Source organism: Papio anubis, chromosome 2 (assembly GCF_008728515.1).
Source record: "Papio anubis isolate 15944 chromosome 2, Panubis1.0, whole genome shotgun sequence".
In the NCBI taxonomy this organism is placed as follows: domain Eukaryota; kingdom Metazoa; phylum Chordata; class Mammalia; order Primates; family Cercopithecidae; genus Papio; species Papio anubis.
In genome coordinates this window covers 170,253,384-170,275,726 of record NC_044977.1, presented here as the reverse complement: position 1 = coordinate 170,275,726, position 22,343 = coordinate 170,253,384, and the positions used below count along the sequence as shown (strand labels likewise).

The following is a 22,343-nucleotide window of genomic DNA, read 5'->3' as shown; positions in this document are numbered from 1 at the left end:
AAATGTTAAACCAGGGATTTTTTACTAATTAATTTGATGCCTGAACTAGAGGAAAAGACACATTGTATGCATATATTGATGTAATTTCAAAGCCATATGTCATTGAAAGGCCACCGCCACCTGCCAAAGTCACTAAATCAAAGCAGGCAAATATTCTTAAATGCACCATTATTTACTTTTACAAGTCTTCAAGTAAATCCCAGTAAAACTAAACCCAGCTGTTAACTGTCTCTTAGGACAAAAGGTTGTACCCAACATGTTTATCCATATTGATCCACTATTGATTTTTGTTGTGTTGAAGGACATCAGTAGTGTCTCATTAAGGCAAAATTAAGACTATAAACAGGTGTTCAGTGGGGTAGGCCTCATTTTCCAATTGGATTTTTATCTATTCACAATAGATAAAAATTCATAATTGCTTCATCTGTGTTCACTTCTGTCATTACAGCTTTATAAACTCCAATAATGCAGCTGTCTTAACTTTTTCTTTATTTTTTTTAAGGATGGCTTATTTCCTAGCCTTTATTTTCTAGTATACAGAGAATCTTATAGAAAAATTACAATCTTATAAAAAAATTATAGGTACAAACCGGTGAAATAAAGGAAGGCTACCCTACCCAATGTTAAGAATGGTTATCTTAATTGGTGGACTTTAGAATAACTTTAAGTTTTCTTTGGATTGTTTTTCTACAAAGGTTTTTTGCATTCATAGCCAAAAGAATAAGTTATCAAGTTCTGGAAGCATTAAGAACATGAACTAAGGAAGAGTCAGATGTCAGTTCATTGAATCACATTTAAAATAAAGCTTCAAGAATTGAGGAGGGGAAAACCAATGTAATTTTCACATTGAGGAGGGCTGAAATGCAGAATGTAATGTCTGTCTTATTTTTCTTATGGATTATAAAAAACAAATTTGTAATTTTCAAGAACCCTATCATTCACTCAGAAGATATGATATTTACTGTAATTCTAGTGACATAGCTGTGCAAAGGTATGCTAAGTCCTCACAGGGCCAGTGCTGGCTGCACACTTCTGGCCCCCACAAATTCAGGGGAAGGAGGGAATAAGTCTAGAATCAGATGGAGGAGAATTGGCAACTAGGTTGTCTGTTGTGCTTTCTCCTCTGTGGCTGAGGTTTCAGCAAAGTAAAAAGTTGACTTTTTTTCTCCTTCTTTTCTTTCTTTTTAAAAAAAAAAAAAAAATCCTTTTGTGGGTAGAAGTGCTGGCTGTTTCCATCACAGATTCTAATTACATTCTGAAGTTCCCAAACAGCCTGCATCTTCATCTGGTTGCTCTGAAGGCAGCTTTGCAGGTCAACCTCTCGATTTAGTGTGGGCCGGTTGGGTCTGTTGAAACAGAATCCCTCCTAGGAGTTTTCCCTGGGCAACTCTCCTCCACGGGATTCTTTGCTTGACCTTCTACATGCCGTCTTACTTGATAGGAACTGCATGTTCGAAAAGTTGCCTGAGTTTGTTATCATGTCCAAGAGAATAAGAATTTCCTGTTTTTAGGCCAGGACCAAGGAGATGGGGCTGGGGGTGGGGGTGGGGGAGGGTTGTCCTATTCAGTTTTGGTTCTGATTGTGTATGTTGTTGCTCTACAACCACATTTTTAGTTGTGCAGAAAGAAAAATTAATAACCAAAGCAGAAACTCCACACAGGACTGTGCTTTCTGAATCTGGTTTCATTGCCCCTCTGACTTGGACACAGAATTCTGTCTTTTTGTATGTGTGTGTGTGTTCTGTAGCTCTGTTGACTCCAGGTGAACAATTACATAGGCATTTGAAATAAAAATTAAGTGGCAAATTGGGGAATGTTTCTTTCTCAAGCTTTCCTTTCCTTTCCTTCTTCCTCTCCCTCTGTCCCTCTCTCCTACTTTCCCTCCATCTCTTTCCTCTTCTATCTTCTGTTTCTCTCCCTCTCTCTCTCATCCTTACTCTTCCCCTCTACTTGAATTTTTTAATTTAAACACAGATGTGATCAGTCCACCCAGTGAGCTGTTGAGTACTAAATAAATAATCTCTTTTAAATGTAATAGTTAAGTGGTTAATGCAATCATCGATTTTTCAACAATGTGTATGTAATTGAAGGATGTGATGGAAAGTTAGGATTTTAAATTAGGTACTGCCACCCATTTACTGTTCGGAGAAAATACCACTCCAGAAAACATTACCACGACTTTTAAAAATACAGAACACATTCACTGTACAAAAGGTTAAATGAAAGTGCCTCTTGGCACCCAGAAATGAAAGCAAAGTAAGGAGCAATAATCATTTCCAAACCAAGTCCAAGTGCAGACAAAAGCATGAGCTGATTCTTTTCTTTCCTTTTCTTTCCTGAGAATTAACTCTCTTGTCAAAGACATGTCCTTCAGAGATTTCACTGAATGCCCTCACCTCATCCAGAGCATGCATTGCCCCTACTCACAATGAAAGCTAACAGTAGGAGTCCAAAGAATTATGAGCAAATGGAGTCAGACGCCTGGCAGGCTTGCAGAGGAATGGTGGCCCTGCTGGCCTTCTGCATATGGAGTTCATATCCACCACCTCACATGCCTCCATGAATACTTCTTCATAGTCAAGCACACTTTTTTCTCAGCTTTCAGTCTGAAATCAAGCTGCTTCCCACCCTGCCACCCACTCTGGTCCAGCTTTTATGATCCCATCATCTTATGGGTCCTTGGCTTCACCAGTGCCCACTTGATTATCTGTATTCTTCCTGTTTCCAGAGCCTTGGGAATACTGAGTTTCCCGTGCGCTGTCCTTGGTACTTCCCTCTCATCCGCTCCCTTGGTACCAGCTGTTGTAAAGAATTTCCTCAGCTCTCTCGGAGACTCCTAGAATGTGCTTTCGAGCAGTCACCGCACACAACTGCTTTCCTTATCTGCAGATACCTCCCGCCATGTTTTCCTGCCTTTCTTCCCTCCAGGTTCACCCTCTCTTGCTTAAAGCCTTCTGCTTCCAGCCACTCAGGGGCAGTTCTTCCCCATACTCTGCACCACCACAGGGCTCCTTCTCAAGGTTTTGGGCCCTTTTCTATTACCACAGATTTCACCAACTCTTCCCTGCCCTCAAGAGTTCAATTTGGATTATGGCTTTGTGCTTTTACCCACACCCTCTGTTTCAGAAACCTTGGCCAGTCTCCCCAGGGGTTCCTCTCTCTGTCACCCCAGTCTCCATCCCTGAACCAGTATGCTTTCCTCCAGCTGTCACCCACTGCCAACCACACCCTGGTGGGCCACCTTGCTACTGTCAGCCTGCATCACTTTATGTCACCAACTCAGTTCACAGCCCACCAGCCTCTTCTATTACCCAGCAACACATGCTCTCATCACCCCTGCTCCCAGGCAGCCCTGCCTTCAAAAGCAGATATCCTTTGTTTTATAAAATAGCTCTGAATCATTTGTGTAAATCACCTGTGAAAAATAGTTTATTATATATAAAGTATATTAGACTAGGGTTTCTTAACCTTGGCACTATTGACATTGGGACCACATGATTCTTTGTTGTGATGGTTGTCCTGTGCATTGTATTATGTTTAGCATCATTCCTGGCCCCTCTTCCCACTGAACACCAGTAGCAAACACACATACACACACACACACACACACACACACACACAGAAATTGTGGCAACTAAAAATGTCTCCAGACTTTGCCAAATGTCCCCTGGGAGGCAAAATCACCTCCACTTGAGGACCACTGCATTAATGGTGAAGAACTTACTACTTGGAGAATATCTGAAGTAAAGGATCTTTCATAAAGGATTTTTTATAATATTAAAATCCCTCCTCCATTTCCAAATATCATATTTAAATGTTCATATATTGACTTCTGTCAAAGTGGAGTACACCTTAACCTACATAACTATATATACATGCAACATAATAGTTACATACATGTCATAACTCATTTCCATTGTTGGGATTTGGGTTCTCCTCATCATGTTTGCTTATTTATGTCAAATCTATCTAGATCATAAGCACCACAAAAGCATCAACCTCTTTTATTTTGCACTCCCTAAAGCACACATCCACGTGACTGCAGGATACACCTGCAGGGAGAGCAGCACAGCTCATAACGACAGTGATGGTGTTCTGATGACAAATGCAACAGCTCCTTCTCTTTTGTGTAACATAAGGCTGAAGGGCTGATAGCCCACATTTTTAGAGCTATAACCTTGAATCCCATTCTGAATGGATTTTCAGGTAAAGAAATGACACTTGTGTTTCTCTAGGATTCAGGGCATGACATAACTGTGGGTGCTTCTGCATGAGCCCAAAGCTATAAATTGCTTCTAACAGCAAAATCAGAGGCAACTATCACCTATCTCTAGTGACTTTCTGCTCCCTCCCCACTCTTCTAACGACTTTGCCTTCCTGCTTTCTAATTCATGCCCTCTTTTAAAACAGGAAATGATCTCATCAATACCAGGGTTCTACAACTCCAATGCCTCCAAGTATGCGAGAGAGAGAGAGAGAGAGAGAGAGAGAGAGAGAGAAAGAGAGAAAGCTGTCTTACAATGGCTGCTTAATTTAATTCTTTTCTTTTAATTTAATTTAATTTAATTCAATTCAATTTTATTTTAAGTTCCAGGATACATGTGCAGGACATGCAGGTTTATTACATGAGTAAACATTCACCATGGTGGTTTGCTGCACCTGTCAACCCATAACCTAGGTGTTAAGTCCCACATACATTAGCTATTTATCATTGTCATCAGTGCCTGTGCCTTACCTGGCTTACCAAGGAGAGGATACGTGCGTGTGAATTTGCGAACTTTATAACTAGAAATGGGGCCATATTCTGCTTGTGGATACTGATACCAAAATAATTTGGGGTGATTAAATGCCTGATATTAGGGAGCATAGAGGGCCTTTCTTGGTACTTCACCCTCATGCAGAGCTGAGCATTGTTAAGCCAAAGTCCACGGAAGGACCAAGGACTGAACTGCTACCTCTTCTTTATCTACTCCCTGGTATCAGGAGCTGATTTTATTAACTTCACAGTGTATTAATTTTGGGCCTGACAAATTTATAGTGTGCCTTGGGATATAAATTTAATTGCCTATCATCTCAGGCTTTGTCATTAGAAGGTCACCAGAGAAATATACATAGGGAAATCCGAAGTATGAAAATTGTGAATCTGAGCTTTTCATTTAACTGAGATTTTATTCTAAGCTCCAATTTTGCTGTGCTATGCCAAAGACCATTGTAAAATTTGATGGAGAAATAATTTTCTTCCAAAAATGATATAACATTTAATTGTAATTCTAATTATATTCAATGTAATGGCAATTTTAAGGTACATTTTGAATGGAGGCTAAGAGTCCTTTTTGCTTTACTCCTTGGCAATGGAGGGATTGTGAAACTACCTAAGTTGAATGGCATTTGCAATTATGTATTGACCACTTGCTATGCATGGGACAGTAAATCACTGCCCTGGTTGACGTGAAAAAATGCTTAAATATGTGCACTTTAAAGGGTACCTGCATTTCATATCATAGGAAGGAAAGGTATATAATTGGAAATGTGGTTTTCCTGAACCCCCTTACTTATTTATATTGATGTGTTATTTCTATTTAATCTGTAGATGGCATTTTCCTTTGTATTAATTTAAATTTTTCAACAAAGACACATAATGCTTACACAGTATAAGAATATTTCTCACTTCCATGAAGAAATATGTTCTCGAGCTGGGAGCAGTGGCTCACGCCTGTAATCCCAGCACTGTGGGAGGCTGAAGCGGGTAGACTGCCGGAGGTCAGGATTTCAAGACCAGCGTGACCAACATGATGAAACCCCGTCTCTATTAAAAATAACAAAAAATAGCTGGGCGCCGGGTGTGGTGGCAGGCACCTGTAATCCCAGCAACTCTGGAGGCTGAGGCAGGAGAATCACTTGAACCCAGGAGGTGGAGGTTGCAGTGAGCCGAGATCACGCCATTGCACTCCAGCCTGGGCAACAAGAGTGAAACTCATCCTTCTCCCCCTCCCCGCCTCAAAAAAAAAAGTTCTCATTTTTCTCAAACTACTTTTGTGTTTCCACTTTTGATAAAGATAAAGAATTCTGTGAAATATTTCTTTATTTATGAAAAGGCATAATGCAAGAACAAAAATAAATAGCAACCGATGCACACAATTGGGAGAGGTTCTGACTGGAGAGCTAAAAAGGACGTCTGTTTCTTGGGAGGCAGGGCTACCTTCCCAGTTCAGCTGATCGTTACACTGTGAGAATTTGGGTTCAGTATTGCCATTTCCTCCCGTTTTTCACATGAAGCAAGAATTCTGTATGTTTTATGAAATCTCCTGGTTTTAAAAATTGGCTAAGATTTTAAAAAACACTCTGCAAGCCAAATGTTGTATGCTGCCAGAATGTGTGCCCTTTTGATTGATATTCTGACTCAAACGCATTATATCAACCTATTTCCTTTTTGAGTGATTTGCATCTTCAAATATTTTCCCTCTAATTGTAGATTGAAAGGTTATGTCAGCTATTAAGGATTTGAATGTACAGGGATGGCGAAAGGAACATTTCACTAGGTACTGCTTATACATTATACTATGCCCAAACCTGGCCCTAAAAATTAAAAAATAGGCTGGGCACTGCGGCTTACGCCTGTAGTCCCAACACTCTGGGAGGCCAAGATGGGAGGATGATTTGAACCCAGGAGCTCAAGACCAGCCTGGGAAACATAGCAAGACCCCATCTCTGCAAAACAACTTAAAAATTAGCCAGGCGTGGTGGCCGTGCACCTGTAGTCCCAGCTACTCAGGCAGGTGAGGTGGGAGGACTGCTTGAGCCCAGGAGTTCAAGGCTCCAGTGGGCCATGGTCATGCCACTGCACTCCAGTCTGGGTGACAGAGTGAGTCCCTGTCTCAAAAAATAAAAGTTAAAAAAGATTGAAATTTTGAAAATATGTTTTAGTTTCAGGAGTTCTTGAGTCAGAAGAAATGATCCAAACGTCATGTTGTCCCTTTTTCTGCACTAAAGCCTCCAATGAGAATCCAGGGTCCTTTGGCATCATATCCTCATCCCCTTTTCTAGAGTGACACCTCTACTTGGTCCTCCTTCTGCTCACCCCTCCTCCGCCCACCCGTGCTTCAGAGTTCAAAGCCTGGGGAGCCATTGTCTGCTGTCCCCCAACACCATGGCCCAGCCAGCCAGAGGGCAAAGAGTAAAGAAAGAGACTCCAAGATCCCAAGCAGGGGTAGGGAGGGCAGGAAAACAGTGCATGTTCTGAGGAAAGATCGTGTGAAATGGGAGCCCCTGGGGCAGCTCTGCTGAGAATTTGCAGACAGCATTGGATGAAGGCCTCCAAAGTTAATGCTGTTTCAAGTTTGTACCAAGTGTCTTCCACACAGTACGCCCGTACATGCCGTTAAATAAACAAATGGATGAACGGATGGTTTAATTTAATACAGTGTCTATCACAGGGTTAAAGATTAACATGATGTACAGCTTGGTACCTACTGCCAAGAATTAAAGATAAAAGGAATCAGGATTCGTATGTTGGGGAAAGGCTAAAGGATAAACCTTTCAAGGTTTTTAAGTATGCAAAGAAATGACGTAGGGAAGGTGCTGGTGGGGGAAAAAAAAGCTTAAATCAGAAGGTCTGAGCTGCAGGATGAACTGAGGAGGTTCAGTATAAAATCAGAAGAGTGACTCAGCATGTTAATGACTTAGCTTCCTGAGGGGTGACAAAATATAGTCTCATCCTCTATCCCGTCCCAAGATACTTAGGGTCCTTACTGGCTCTGAGTTGATAGTTTCACAAGATGAACCAGCAACATGGAACTTCTTCACTTCTCTGAGCTACCCAAAGTATTTCCCATTACCACAAATCACAGCCCCTCCCTTAAGATGCCAGGACTGGTTCTGCTAGGCAAGTGGTCTTATACAGATGGTAAGATTTGCCAGTTTGGAAAAGATCTCTGAACTCAGCTCTTCTCCCTTGCTGCTACATCTGCTGTCCTACGCAGCACCTTATATTTTAGATCTACCTTCAAGATTAATCTGCTTTATATTTTATTCCCTAAGGGCCATGTATCTGCTAAGGTGACAAGAGGAACCAGTGTTTCTCCTCCTAGGACCTGAGATTCTGTTATAATTCACTCAAAAGAATTAAACTAGCCAGTCTTCTGATCTTGTCCATAGGGAAGAAAGTATTGAATCTGTTTTCAACCAAGAAGCTAAGCTTACTACCTGTTGCATGCTTTGTAGTGCAAATGTACAAAACTTTCCCCTTCTACATGACAAGTCCCTCAGAGAATATTTTTTAAATAGCATTAACTGCAAGATATGCAAGATAATACTTAGCAATTAACCAGACATTGCCAAATGTCAACTGAAAAAATCTCAAGTCCTTTGTTGAACAAACAGATGGAGTTTGCTTTTATAAAAATATGCTTAATAAAGTGGCAGCATAATGTATTAATCTGAAAAATAATACATCTGAGCAGACAAGAGCTGGGGGACATATATCATTTTTGAACTATCATATATTGTCATGGACCTTAATTTTTTTCTGGAGGGTTATTGACCAGGCTTCTTTAGCAGTCACCCAGGACAACTAGCAGATGCAGTTCCTCAGATGAACAGTTGTAGCTTCCAGGATTGTGTCTGTGGTATTTGTTTCTAGGCAGAACCCAGCACTGACATTATGACCCTCATTAGTGTCCACTCTTGGCAACAAAACTAATGATACATGTGAATTTTCCTTGGTTTGGCATATTGACCATTGTGTAACTCATTTGGTGAGTATGACAAAGGAAAATGATGGAGACACTTAAATACAACAGCAAAAGATGGTTAAGTTCTCTAGGAGAATTGGTTAGTATGTAACGTTGTCAATTGTGTTCAGTAACTTTAAGAGAATCCTCACCTACCTAGTCACTATGTGTGGGACGTTATTTCCTGATGGAAGTTATTTAATGAAGAATAATGGACTTAAGCCTAATGATTGATGTATCATTGCCTGTGGTGACTGTTTTAGATAAATAAGATGGTTTAAAGTTAATATTTTAAAGAAAAGAAAGCAAGGTGTGGGGTGCACTAGTATGATCATGTAAGCAACTGCAACCAACTTAAGTAGATGTTTCTGTAGAAGGCTTGATGATTTAACTAATGACATTTAATCACCTCCACCCATGAAGAAGATAGTCTAGGAGAAATAAGAGAGTCAAGCACACCACCTCTCAGCCTAGCAGTCAGTAAATGAAAGGAGTCCATTCCAGTCACTGATTTAATTATTGTTGGATTCCACAAGAACCTTAAACACCATCTACATAAATTTTCGAACTATAGGTAGGAATAAATCTTCAGTGTCCGGCTGCCAAAGCCAAAAGATAAAGTCAGCAGGTCTCATGAGACAGGGTGGGGAAATATGAGGTGAGGGGGAACTACCTGCATCTTCCCAACTCTGGTTAATGTTCTTGGACACTTTGTTTTGACCCCTACCAAGTCATGTCCCACAAGTACAACAGTGTTCAACTACATTACAATTGATTCTTATACCTGAGATTAGACAGAAATGACTTGTGCTTTTTCCCTTATCTCTGCATTCTGTACTTGATACCAAGAACTTGAAAGTCTTCATTCTGTTGGATTAGTTGCATATAACCTCGAGGTATAAGAGGTCAAGATGTAGCTTTTTTGACAGTATGGGTCTGTATAGTCCATCTGCCTTTACCAGGAAGGGGCCTGTTTTCCTAATTGACTTACTTTGTGGTTTAAAAGTTACTTTGTGTTTTATAAGTAGGTCTTTATATGCACACAAAAGCACATGAGCACACATCCTTACCAACACTTGTGACTGTCATTTTTGTTAAAACCGTACTAGTGAGTATAAAGTGGTATCTCATTGTGGTTTTGATTAGCATTTCCCTGCATTGATGTTGAGCATCTTTTAATGTTCTTCTCTTCATTTTCACCTCTCTTTTTCTCACTGAGGAATGACCAAGGCTACAGAAACAGAACTCAGCTTATGAATTTCCAAAAGAAGAAACCATGTCTTACTCATTTTTATATTTTCAGCACCTAGAACAATGCTAAGCACATGTAGATGCTAAATAAATGCAGTTCATAGATAAATGACTGAATGAACACACAAAGCATTCTAGTTCCATTTTTTTCTCTGCCCAGATGCTTCCCAGGATTCTCATTTCAAAAATGACTGACGAGAGTTTTGAAACCCTTGCAGTGAACTCAACAGATGCATCATGGTTTGCATGATGCAAAAGTAAACTAAGAAAAGCTGTGATATTTAAAAATACAATCCTGTACATTACTAAACCTCACTTTCAAGTCAATTATCTGCCTCCCAAGAAGGAACATTTTTCTAAAGTAAAGTTTGAGCAAAATAATTTCTAAGAAATTATGAAAAGGATTTATTTCATTGTTTCCTTAATGGCTTTTTTTCTGAAAAGCAAGACTTCGGCAACTGACCTAATTTAATAAAAGGTCTATGAAATGTCATGGTAAAATACACAGTAAGGCATCAGTCATTTCAACCTAGCTAATCTTTATTGGAATGAAGAGTTTACTGAGTCAAAAAACTTTGTAAGGGCCATGATCAGGAGAAAGGATTGTTTCTCAGCCTCTTGCTTCTTCACATCCCAACCAATCCTGCCTCATTTTGATTGTTTGGTCTTATGTTAAGCTGTGTGATTCTATGTATCACACAATTTATCGATGGCAAACCATTGATACAGGGGAGAATGAACCTGCCCTCCTGAATCAGCATCTTGTGTCTCGGCATCCTCTCCACAGGAGGGGAAAAGAGCAAAGACAAGAGCGAAACAGGAAGCTTCTGCTTTTGTGCTTTTTAGCTTCCTGGGTCAAGGAATTTAAACTAATAAACTCATTGTCCACTAAAAAAGAGAGTTATCATGTTTAGATTTTCCTTTTTTCTTAATAAACAAAACCTCTGTTATTTCACACTATCCAGTGTTGTTGGATTACTTATAATATCACAAGTTTACCTAATCTTTTTAGGGGGCAAAATTCATTCTACTTAAAGTTAACTCTCTATTTTTAGAAAAAGACCAGCATATTATACTGGAGGGCTAGAAATTAAGAGACCTGGGTTTTAATCCTGCTGGTAATTTCCAGTGTGACCCTGAGGAAGGCCAAACTTCTGCAGGCCTGTTTCTTCACCTTTCAAGGACTTCGTCATCTCCTGGGACTCTTCCAGCTATAAAGTTTCCTGAATTTATTGCATGGTACTGTGATTCCAAAGTGGATCAAATCTTTTGAAAACAGGTTTTGAAATAAGCCTTGTTAAAGAGATTGTGTTATCTAGAACTCACAGTGCTCAAATCCTGGCCCCTCTGCTTGAGTCACTGGCTCTGCAGCCTTCCTGCTATTCCTACCTGCACAGCAAGTGATCACAGCTATTTCTTTTCTCTTTTTTTAAGGCAGAATTTTGCTCTTACTCCCCAGGCTGGAGTGCAATGGTGCAATCTCAGCTCACTGCAACCTCTACTTCCTGGGTTCAAGTGATTCTCTTGCCTCAGCCTCCTGAGTAGCTGGAATTACAGGTGCCTGCCACCATGCCCGGCTAATTATGTGCATTTTTAGTAGAGACAGGGTTTTGCCACTTTGGCCAAGCTGGTCTTGAACTCCTGACCCCAGGTGATCCGCCTGCCTCGGCCTCCCAAAGTGCTGGGATTATAGGTGTGAGTTATTTCTAAGGCATTCTGAAATCCTGGGCCTATGTTTACACTATGAGTATAAAATTCTTACTGTTTGGTTTCACTAAGTCTTTACTGTTGTTATCTCTTTCTGGCAAGTCAATTTTGTCTCCGGTCTAGCAATCTCAGCTACAGTGTCTCTTTGACGTTAATATATTGTTTTTTAATATTCCTTCTTTTATTTCCTTCACAGGGTACATCCCCAGTTACTTAGACAAGGACGAGCTCTGTGTAGTGTGTGGTGACAAAGCCACTGGGTATCACTACCGCTGTATCACGTGTGAAGGCTGCAAGGTAATTGCCCTGGGTCCATGAGCATGGAGCTTAGCCCAGCTCCCGTCCCCTCCCAGTGCTCCTCCAGAATGCAACATTAAGTTTAAGTTCAAATTAAAACCAAATCCTAACATCCATGGCCTGTGATCATCTAGGTGTCTGGTTGTGCTCTTCATTTTTGACATGTTCAAGAACTGAATTTTTTTCCCAAATCATAAATAACTAAATGAGTGTGACGTCTGGTTTCTTTACTTCTGCAAGTGTTCTTAAAACAGGAAGAGAATCCATAAAATAAAAAGAAATTAATAAAACTCTTACTTTGGGTTTATAAAGCATAGGTCCTTTTTAACATGTTGTCATCCTGAGAAATGACTGTTTCTCCTCTTGTTTTATCAACAGTGTTGGAGGAGACAGAGTTTACTCTACCACAGGCTGTTTTCTGCTGTTAGTCTGAATGAATATGCTCATTTTCAAGGGTTCCAGTAGGGAATATCTTTGAGGCTACTTAGATTCAGTTATGTTCTGAAATTATCCAAATTGGCTTTTCGCACAGCCTGCAGTGACTAAGTAGATTCTGGTCATCCATCAGCTAATTTTGTGCTGTACAGTCCTATCTGCAGGAAATACTTGACAAGAATATGCCAGTGATCAACAGTCCATTCACTTCCTGAAACTCAGCCTAAATTGGCCTACTTACAAGACTTCATCAACAAAATCGAGATAAGGTTTCTGGAAAATATCTTTTGGTCCAACGATCTAGCCTTGAAAATGAAATCCACCATAAAGGGAAAAGCTTGACCCAATGCTGTATTTAGTGTTTGTTCAGCTAATGTTTCATAAGTAAAGAAGTATTTAAAGTCAGGGAAGGACTTTTTAAATTGTTTACTTGTTAAATACCTTCTCTTTTTTACCTCTTATATTTAAAACTAAATTATCAGAAGATGTAAACCCTAAAGCAAAAATTGTATTAAATGTATAAAACATTTCACCTTCCCTCCTCTCTCATCCACCTTACCTCTTCTCCTCTTCTTCCCCTTCTCCAACTGCCCCCCTTTGTTCCTACCCTTGCTCGTAAAGCCCCCAAATTGACATGTTAGCTCAGTTTCAAATTAAGGAGTTTTCTTTTTCCCTAATGGAAGATTTTCCTTGCAAATTCCCTATGTTTTATACATGAAATTAGGAAACATTTAGGAGAAGGCTGCAAAAAAGTTTGAGATAATACATCCATTGGAAAGGGGCAATTTCTAAGGTTGCAAGACTGTTTTTTGAAATGTGATCTAACATGTTCTCATTTATCCAGACCCCTTTGATCTGGAATTTGTAGTCCTTTAACAAAGACTGGGCTAAAGGTGGCCATTACATCTATGGAAATAATATCTTAGGGAATTTAAGGAATCTAATTACAAGTAAGTCCTGGCTATTTATTAATTAGAGACTTGCAGACAGTCTCATGAAAGTAGTTTTATTGGCTTGATTTGAAAGTAATAAATCTTCATAACTTTAGGTACCTACTCTCATTCCAAAAGTTCGACAATTCAAACTAGACTTTTCTCTAAATTAGTCCCAATTCATAAGGCTTTCCCTACCTTAGATGCAGCAAGGTTCTAAATCAGTGCATAATGGGAAATTTAGAATTCTGGGAGAGAGATCCTAATTCCATTTAATATGAAATTCCATTTAATACTTTCCATTTAATACTTAATTCCCCAAAATGACTCTAAAGAGTGAATGTGCCTTACAGAGGACAATACATTATTAGTGATTGACTTAAACAAAGAGAGAATTGAGCCTATTAACCCATATCCCTGCCTCACATATGTCTTCAGGATGATCAAGAAATCAGCTAGCCTGTTCTCCCTAGATCACAGGATGTCTGGAGCCTGGATCAGCTGAGGTTTTCTTAAAAGAAGAAATAGTGTAGCAAAATCTAGATTTCAGGCTCTGTGCCTTTGTTTCAGGTCAGAATCCTGTATCTAGGTTTGCCTTCATCGTAAAATCAGAAAAGAGCCTTCCCAGGGCACTTGTGCAGATCCCATCATGTAATGACAAAGCATCTTGGAAAAAGACAAATGAGTTTTCCAAATGAGACACACGGTGTTTGAGAGTGGTGAAAGATGAAAGGGTTGTTTCCTATACTGTTTATTCAAACCTGTAATTTAAAAATATTTCTACCCCATACTTGCAATGTGTATGGAGAGAATCCTTTTTGCCAATTTTCACCCTGAGAAGAGTGAAATCTTTTGGAAATGTCATGTCTGTTGTGATATCCAAGTTTTTACGCATCTTTTGTAGAAAGGATGTTGATACTGTCCCACAGCAAACTATTGTTAGAGGAAGAACCAAAGTTTTTTAACAGCTGCCAGAATAGTGAACTAGAAGAGTGAGTTATCTCCTTTTCACATTGATCAGTGCATCATCTCAAAGTACTAAAAAATGGATACAGTTCTTCTCAGAATGCAAAGAAACATGTCTGATACTGATCTATAACAGCAAGACCTCTTCTTACCAACAAATCATCAATGAAATATATGTCTTTATTTATTGCCCAGGGCATCTCTTTTGTCAGCTCATCTCTAAAAGGATTTTTTTTTTAATAAGTAGACTGTTTAAATGTCTTCAAGTCCACTTCCAAGAGGTACTATCTGTTACTTTTTAAAATGAAGTGGTTCCTTATCATACGTCAAAATGTACTTTAATTACAGCTTAAGAAAGGCCAACATTTCAAGAAAAAAAAAAAGAAAAGAAAGGCCAACATCTTTAAAAGGATTTGGTCCATGAAGTGCCCAAGAAAAGTCATCAGAGATAGGCCAAAGAAAAGATGGTATAGTGTATAACAGAGCTAGCTATCTCAACTCTTTTGTGGAAATAAGCAAAGTATAAATTATTTCATTCATTCCAATAAAAAGTGAACAGAGTAACTTTTTGGAAAACCCTGGGGTCTGGTGTGTCACACCTCATTCTCTGCTTAGCGTGGTCTTACTGGTCAATGTACTCCTTGCCCTAACCCCACCCCTGAACATGAGTCAGCATCAGAGTATGAGGGAGACAAGGGTCTCCCCAACTTCAGATAGACTAACAATCTTCCTATCCTGGTAAGCAGTCAGCATTCTTACTGGATGTCTTGGACCTTGGTATTTCTACCTCTAGGAAATTGTTGTTTCCTCCAGAAGGAGGCGTGCTACCCTACCCTTCTCCTCCCTGTCTGTTACATACATCTTGCCAGCAATCTCTGGGTTTCTTTAGTTCTCCTTTGCCCTCCTTGGTCAGAGGGTAACAGAAAGAAAAGCGAGGTTTGCAGGGAAACTGTTTTTCACTCTCATGGCATGCTCTGACATTCACGCTTTGGCAAGATTTGCCCACCCTGCACACCCAGGAAAACATTGCTAACATCTCCAACAGCTGCCCTGTGTGTGACTGAGTGAATCTCATAACAGTGTATCAGCATCACTCAGATTAATGGACTCAAGTGCTTATGAACACAAAACCCAAATATAATATGACAGTTTTCTGTTAGAACTTGAACAATGGAAATGATAAGGGATTTGCATATATGCCCCAAAATCAAGTCTGTTCATTTCAGTTATTCCTGATGTTTTCCCATTTTATTCTGCTTTGCCCAATATAACATCCTACCTTGGACATTTTCATAATAAGAAAAAGCTTTTGTGCCTGAGGGAGGAATATGCAATAGGGTATATGTATATAATCAAAGCCAAAGAACATTAACCAGGATAATAAAAATGTGGGTTGAATCTAGGTCAACTGGTATTTCCCACCATTTATCTAACAAAGTTAGAGGCCCCCTTTAGGCCTTAGCAGAAAACATCCATCAAAACTTGTTTTGCCACCAGGCGCAGTGGCTCATGCCTATAATCCCAGCACTTTGGGAGGGAGGCAGAGGCAAGCAGATCACTTGAGACCGGGTGTTCGAGACCAGCCTGGCCAATATGGCAAAAATGCATCTCTACTAAAAATATAAAAATTAGCTGGGCATGGTGGCTCATGCCTGTAATCCCAGCACTTTGGGAGGCCAAGGAGGACAGAACACTTAAGGCCAGGAGTTCAAGACCAGCGTGGCCAACATGGCAAAACCCCATCTCTACTAAAAATACAAAAATTAGCCAGGTGTGGTGGCTCATGCCTATAATCCCGGCTACTCTGGATGCTAAGATATGAGAACCACTTGCACCCTGGAGGTGGAGGTTGTAATAAGCCAAGATCGCACCACTGCACTCCAGCCTGGGTGACAGAGTGAGACTCTGTCTCAAAAAAACATTTTTTTTTAATTTTTTGACATTTTAAAAAACTCATTTTGCCTTGTTATTCTACCAACAGATAAAATGAACTTTTTAAGTGGGTGGGACAGGACTATTTATAATCTGTTCATCTAAAACATTTAAGTAATACAGTAAAATTTACTTCATTATACATAATAGAAGCAGTTAAGCAATTAAGATGTGGAGTGCCACTCCTGGGTTGCAAGGGAGGTGGGGACCATTGCTGGATGGTTTCCATCCCACCCAAGTTCCTGCATGTACTTACCATGTGATTTGGTCAAATGGCTTAACCTGTCTGAGGTTTACTTTTTTAATCCCTACCATGGAAATATTTAGAGCACCTCCCTTACATGGTTGTAGGGAAGATAGAAGGATATCAAATGTTTCTACAGCACTTTGCAATGTGCCCTCAAAGTAAGTGCTCACTACTGTTATTAATTCCTGCAATACAGATGACAGTTGCCTCAACCTGAGGATCATGTCCAGAAAAATTCTAGTATTGCACATTCTTGAGCATATTACCTAAGTCACCCACACCTAGTGTCCCCAGATGCTACAGAGGTGCTCTCTCATGCCTTAAGAAAGGAAGAATCATTGAACCTGTAGGTGTATATCTACAGATACCAAAGAAAGAGTGTTATAAAAGGAAAACCTCAATGCAATAAGCTATGGGGAAAAACTTGGTAGAAAACCTGGAATGTTCTACTCCCTGAGTCCTATTGTTTGAAAGGCCAAATGAGCTGATCGTGGCTGTCTCAAGAGTCAAAAACAAGTATTAAACTAAGTCCGTGAAGCCAGCTAGTACAACTGTTTAATTACTATTATTAGATTTTTAATTAACAAAGTATTGCAAGTATCCATCTCTTTTCATTTTTTCACTTTCTTCTTGGTCTTGAGCTTTCTTATTACCCAGCATAAAGTAGCAAAACTCCTCATAGCTTCCTTTAGCAACACAATTATGTCACTCTATGAGACAGAACAATATAATTTACTTATACATTCAATATTTAGAAAAAATAAAAACAAGCACTAGATGTTCCTACTAGCCTCTTTTCCTTGAATAAATACCCAAAAAAGGTGTTGACTCTGTAGTCCTATGGCATCATCAGCTCAGATTTAGAACTCAGTACTAGATCCTTCTGGGCCAACTGTCTTATATTTGAATATGTGGAGCTAGAGGCCAGAAACAGGTTAAGGTCCGAAACAATTCATCTCATAGTTATATGGACACAAAATTCCAGAATCATTGATTTCTAGAAAATATGAAACTGTTGTCTTGGGTCTTTGTTTTTCAAATAGGGTTTCTTTAGAAGAACCATTCAGAAAAATCTCCATCCATCCTATTCCTGTAAATATGAAGGAAAATGTGTCATAGACAAAGTCACGCGAAATCAGTGCCAGGAATGTCGCTTTAAGAAATGCATCTATGTTGGCATGGCAACAGATTGTAAGTAGATCTTCATTTGCTTCATATTCAAGGAACGTTGATTAGGAAAGAGTTTGGTTCAAGGGGATCGACTGGGCAGAAAAGAAAGCAGGAACCCATGGGGACAGAGAAGGGAATACCTTACTTTCGCATATACCCTTCACTCCCCACAACCAGGCTTGCCCTGAAAGGGAGGTGGAAGCCATTGCTGGGTGGGTTCCGTCCTACCCTGTCATATCACCTCCTAACTCTCAAAGTATGGATGATGGAAGAGAAAATGCTGTTAGATTATCCCTATCGCATTTGCAGGCCTAGCTGTTGGCAACACTCTGTTTGAGACAGAGATTACAAATGGGAAGTCTGGTCCATTTACCTTCATAAGGTATCATTCTATACACAGTGTTCACGTGGGGTAGAGCCTCAGGGACTAGTCCTAATATTTTTTCAGGAGCAGAGACAAGGAGTTTATTTAATGGACATTTTTGGAGATGGGGCACTGGCAGAAAACATCGTGTTCAGAAATTTCTGAAGAATGCAAAGTTGAGTGCTATTGCATGAGTCATCCTGCAGTTGGTTGTTTGTTATATTTTTAGCAATAAAGACATTCCGAGCTGAAGTCGTCCTACCCAGTTTTCAAAGTGCTACAGCATATGGTGGCGAGATTAGCCCTTGGGGTCTCTTCTCCCCACACTGGGCGAGGGATTTACACCAGTCACTTTAATTAATCTAATCATAAAAATAAGAATCATGTCATTCAGAATGTGTGGCCTCCCTTTTGCCAGGCATCAGTATTAATGATTTCTACCGGCATAAATTTTTTGCACATCAGTGAGAGATTCCAACTATTGGTTAAAAACTAAAAATAAAAAGAAAGATAAAAAATTAAGAGAGAAAAAAGAAAATACAGTGAGGATTTTTCCTGATGAAAGAAATAATCATGGCTCACATTTATGTGAGAAATAGAGTTCTTTCACTGAGAAAAAAAAAATCTGTGAAATGTTCTGGTTTGCCCATTAAAGAAGAAGGAATGGAGAATCTTTAAAAAGGAAGAGGGTTATGTTAGGGTGTTAGGCTGGAAATCCTGGGTTAATCCCCACCTCTGGCTGAGTATGTTCTTTATCTTTATCTCTTAAAGGCCTTTAGCCCTTGCCAACAATATGCCTGATAAGGATATGTGAATATGATTGACTTAGAGCCAAATACTTAGATATGCTACTATGACAAACTTATTATTGAATATCCACTTCAGTGCTTTATTGAGAAGTTTAAGATATGAGTGTCTATGAGGTTTAAAAACTCAGGGTTAATCTAGACTGTATGGAAATAAATTTTGAGTGCCCCTTACTTGCCTGTGAGGGATTCTAAGAGCTCAGGCTTTCTAATCAGAAAAACTTCTGTTCGAGTCCCAGATCTGTCACTTACTAGCTGTGTGACCTTTGGAATTAAGCCGAGATTTTCCTTCTGTGAAACCATTGCCTACCTTGTAGAGCTGTTTTCAAGATTAAATTAGATAATGTTCATCAAATGCAACAGTCCTGGCACACCTGAAGCATTTGGGAAGGGACTGAGGGTATTATTACCATTCCTCCTTTCCCTTTAGTAACTGAACCAAAATGACTTAACAGGGCTCATTCATATTGTCCTCATTTGTAAGCTCTCACATGACTTTGACAATCCAATCAAATCTAAATGACCTGTAATTTAATATTCTCTTTAAATTAGAATATTTAAATGGTGGACTAGCTAGGCACCTTGGTTCTCCTTCTCTTGCTATGTTTGCTTTTTTTCTTTTCCTACCAGGTCACACCTTCATCAAGAAATGGCCCTAGGACAGTGATGTCGTAGAACTGGAGTCAGGAGTCCTGGGTCTTGCCTTGGCTCTGCCATTAACTTGCTCTGTGACTTTAGGCAAGTCACGACCTCTCTGGATCAATTTCTTCTTCTTTCTTTGAAAAGAGAGAGTAGGACTAGATGACCTCTAAGCTCCCTTCCAGTTCTAAAATACTGTGACTCTGCAATGTAAAACCTGAGTCTTTCCATTCCATTGATAGTTACCAAATCTAGTGAAACGGTTTTGTTTTTGGAAATTAACCACAGAAATATAGGTTTCTTGTTACCTGCCCTTCTGATTTTCCTTTCACCCAAATGATAGAAGTCAGGACTGCATTTACTGAGCACTTGTAATGCATTATCACATTGAATACTCTGTGAAGTGGGCATTATTGAGCCCATTTTGTATAGGAAGAAACGAAAGCTCAGAGAACCTTAGGAACTTGCCAGAGGTCACACAGCTAGAATGTGATCATATCAGAATTCAAATCCAAGTCTTTCTAGATTCCAAAGCCTGGGCTCTTTAGCCACCTTTGAGGGTGGACCAGATAGAGAATAATGCACAGTGAGTGCCCTGAGGCCCAGGTGAGGCCCAGCCACATTCCAATTAGCCCTTAAGGGAGCCATGAAGAGTTAGGGTCCTTTTTCCTCTAAAAAAAAAAGCGCGGGGGATCATGAGCCTCCCACTTACTGCTCCATAACGTTTCTTTTTTTCTTCCCATAACTTTTCTTTAACCTGAAGTTCTCCTTACTAAGAACCATTTTAGGGGAAGCAGGGAGGACAGAAACCCAGACAGTGAATTCAGATGACTGGCTAGAGAGATTTCTCTGTGATCTTGTGGGTAGTATGGATTTTACCTCTCTCTGCTTCACTCTGTTTTAGAAGCACCTTCTGTGGAGTTGGAGTGCGTAGTGTCTAGGTTCTCTGGGGACTTTGTTTTGAAAAGCTGGCCGGTCATGGGGAGTTTGGCTCTAGAGACCATGTTGGACAAGACTAGTCAATGGCAGTTTGCTAGTGAGGAGAGAAAATGTCCCAGTGTGACCCACCCCGAAGGACCCACTGAGCCATCTGTGCATCAGTGGTCCCACCCCTGAGGCTCCAGGAAGTGCAGCTTGCTGTGTGTCTTGGGACCATCTGTGTGCCTTGTCTCATCTTTCTCCCGCTCCCAGTGGTGCTGGATGACAGCAAGAGGCTGGCCAAGAGGAAGCTGATAGAGGAGAACCGGGAGAAGAGACGGCGGGAAGAGCTGCAGAAATCCATCGGGCACAAGCCAGAGCCCACAGACGAGGAATGGGAGCTCATCAAAACTGTCACCGAAGCCCACGTGGCGACCAACGCCCAAGGCAGCCACTGGAAGCAAAAACGGAAATTCCTGGTAAGGCTTCCTTGCACAGATCAGTTTCAGTTATACGCCAGCGTTTTCTACCTTAATTTGTTCGGTCCTCATCACCTTGGGATACTGGTGTTATTGCTTCATTTTACTGATAGGAAAACTGTAGCTCTGAGAGGTTGAGTAACTTGGAAAGCTAGGATTTGAGTCTATGTCTGTGTGAGTATAAAGGCCACTCCTACCATCTACTCTGTGATTTGCTGAATTCTAAAACAGTTTCTTAGGCCACATTATATCAGTTTCCTTTTACTGTTAGAAAGACCACTCCTGGACCAACTAATTAGTAAAATGTTTTGTCTGCCATCTTTTACTTTGTACACCCATTTCTTTCCTCAGATACCCAGTATATGCATATTTAGTCCCTAAACTCAATCCCAAATATTCCCTTTAGAATAGCCTCTAGACCGCTAGTATATTTTTATGTCAACAGAAGTCAAAATTTTTTAGCTTAAATTAAATGAGCTTGAGTCAAGAAGGGCAATGGGAATGAGGGAGTAGGGATAGGGGTTGGTGGGCATGAGTGTGTAGAGATAAAAGACCTTCCAGACCCTTGCAATATTGGTGTTTAATATTCTTATAAAAATTACCTGTTGTGAAAGTTCTTCCCATTCATTTCTCATTTGGACTTCACAGTGCTTTGAAGTAAGCTGGAATTACTATCCCCATTTTACAGACGTGCAAACCAAGCCCAAGGCCTTAAGCCACTTGCCCAAGATCACACTGCTAAAAGCCAGGCACCAAAGCCAACTCGGTCTTCTGGTTCCAAGTCCAGGCTCTCCACCCACCTCATTAGAAAGAGTACCTGCCTCACTAGTGCTGGACCATCTGAGACTGACTTTGCTCTTAGCTTATGATGTAAAACCCTTTTTAAGTACCTGCCTGACAACAGATATTCTGTGGTTTCATATGTATCCCTAGGGCACGTTAGAGTACTTCCCCATCTGAACAAGAAGATACAGTGGTATAATTATTCTTGTACTTCAACATTAACATTACAATGAGATAGTGGATCTTTTTCTTAAAACAACATAACAACAACCTTAAAGGAAGTTTTGGAAAGAAAAAGCTTATGCATAATTTACCTGTACTGACACAATTATTTTCATGGTAATGAAACAACAGTGCCAGCACTTTGTTGATGGCTTTCATTAACAGCAATGTTAGCAAATACCTAGATGGCCTTTACCATATGCCAGGTACTATTCTAAGTGCTTTACATTCATTAACTTCCTATGCCAATCCTGTAGGTAGATGTGGTTAATATCTCCATTTTACAGAAGAGAGAACTAAGGCAGAGAAGTTGAGGAAGCTTGCCTGAGCTCCCACAACTAGTGAATAGTGGTGATGGATGCAGCCAACTCCAGGATCTATGCCTCTACCCACTACCCTATGCACTCTTGACACCTGAACAAACCCAAAAAACCTCTGAAAGATGCCAGCATTTTGGAGGAGCAGC

The 22,343-nt window shown here is 40.1% G+C and overlaps 1 protein-coding gene and 1 long non-coding RNA gene across 17 annotated transcripts in view; one reads left to right on the top strand and one right to left on the bottom strand.

The window, feature by feature from the left end:
• The window catches only part of THRB (thyroid hormone receptor beta), a 365,609-nt gene that overhangs the window by 319,529 nt on the left and 23,737 nt on the right, over window positions 1–22,343 (top strand). For all 14 annotated transcript variants that reach the window (XM_017955962.2, XM_017955956.3, XM_017955963.2 and 11 more), the window contains 3 exons: window positions 11,884–11,984; window positions 17,540–17,687; window positions 20,667–20,872. In XM_017955962.2, the coding sequence (XP_017811451.1) occupies window positions 11,884–11,984; window positions 17,540–17,687; window positions 20,667–20,872 (455 nt within the window). The remainder of the gene's footprint in view (window positions 1–11,883; window positions 11,985–17,539; window positions 17,688–20,666; window positions 20,873–22,343) is intronic.
• The window catches only part of LOC116273842, a 63,567-nt gene that overhangs the window by 26,970 nt on the left and 14,254 nt on the right, over window positions 1–22,343 (bottom strand). The window lies entirely within an intron of this gene.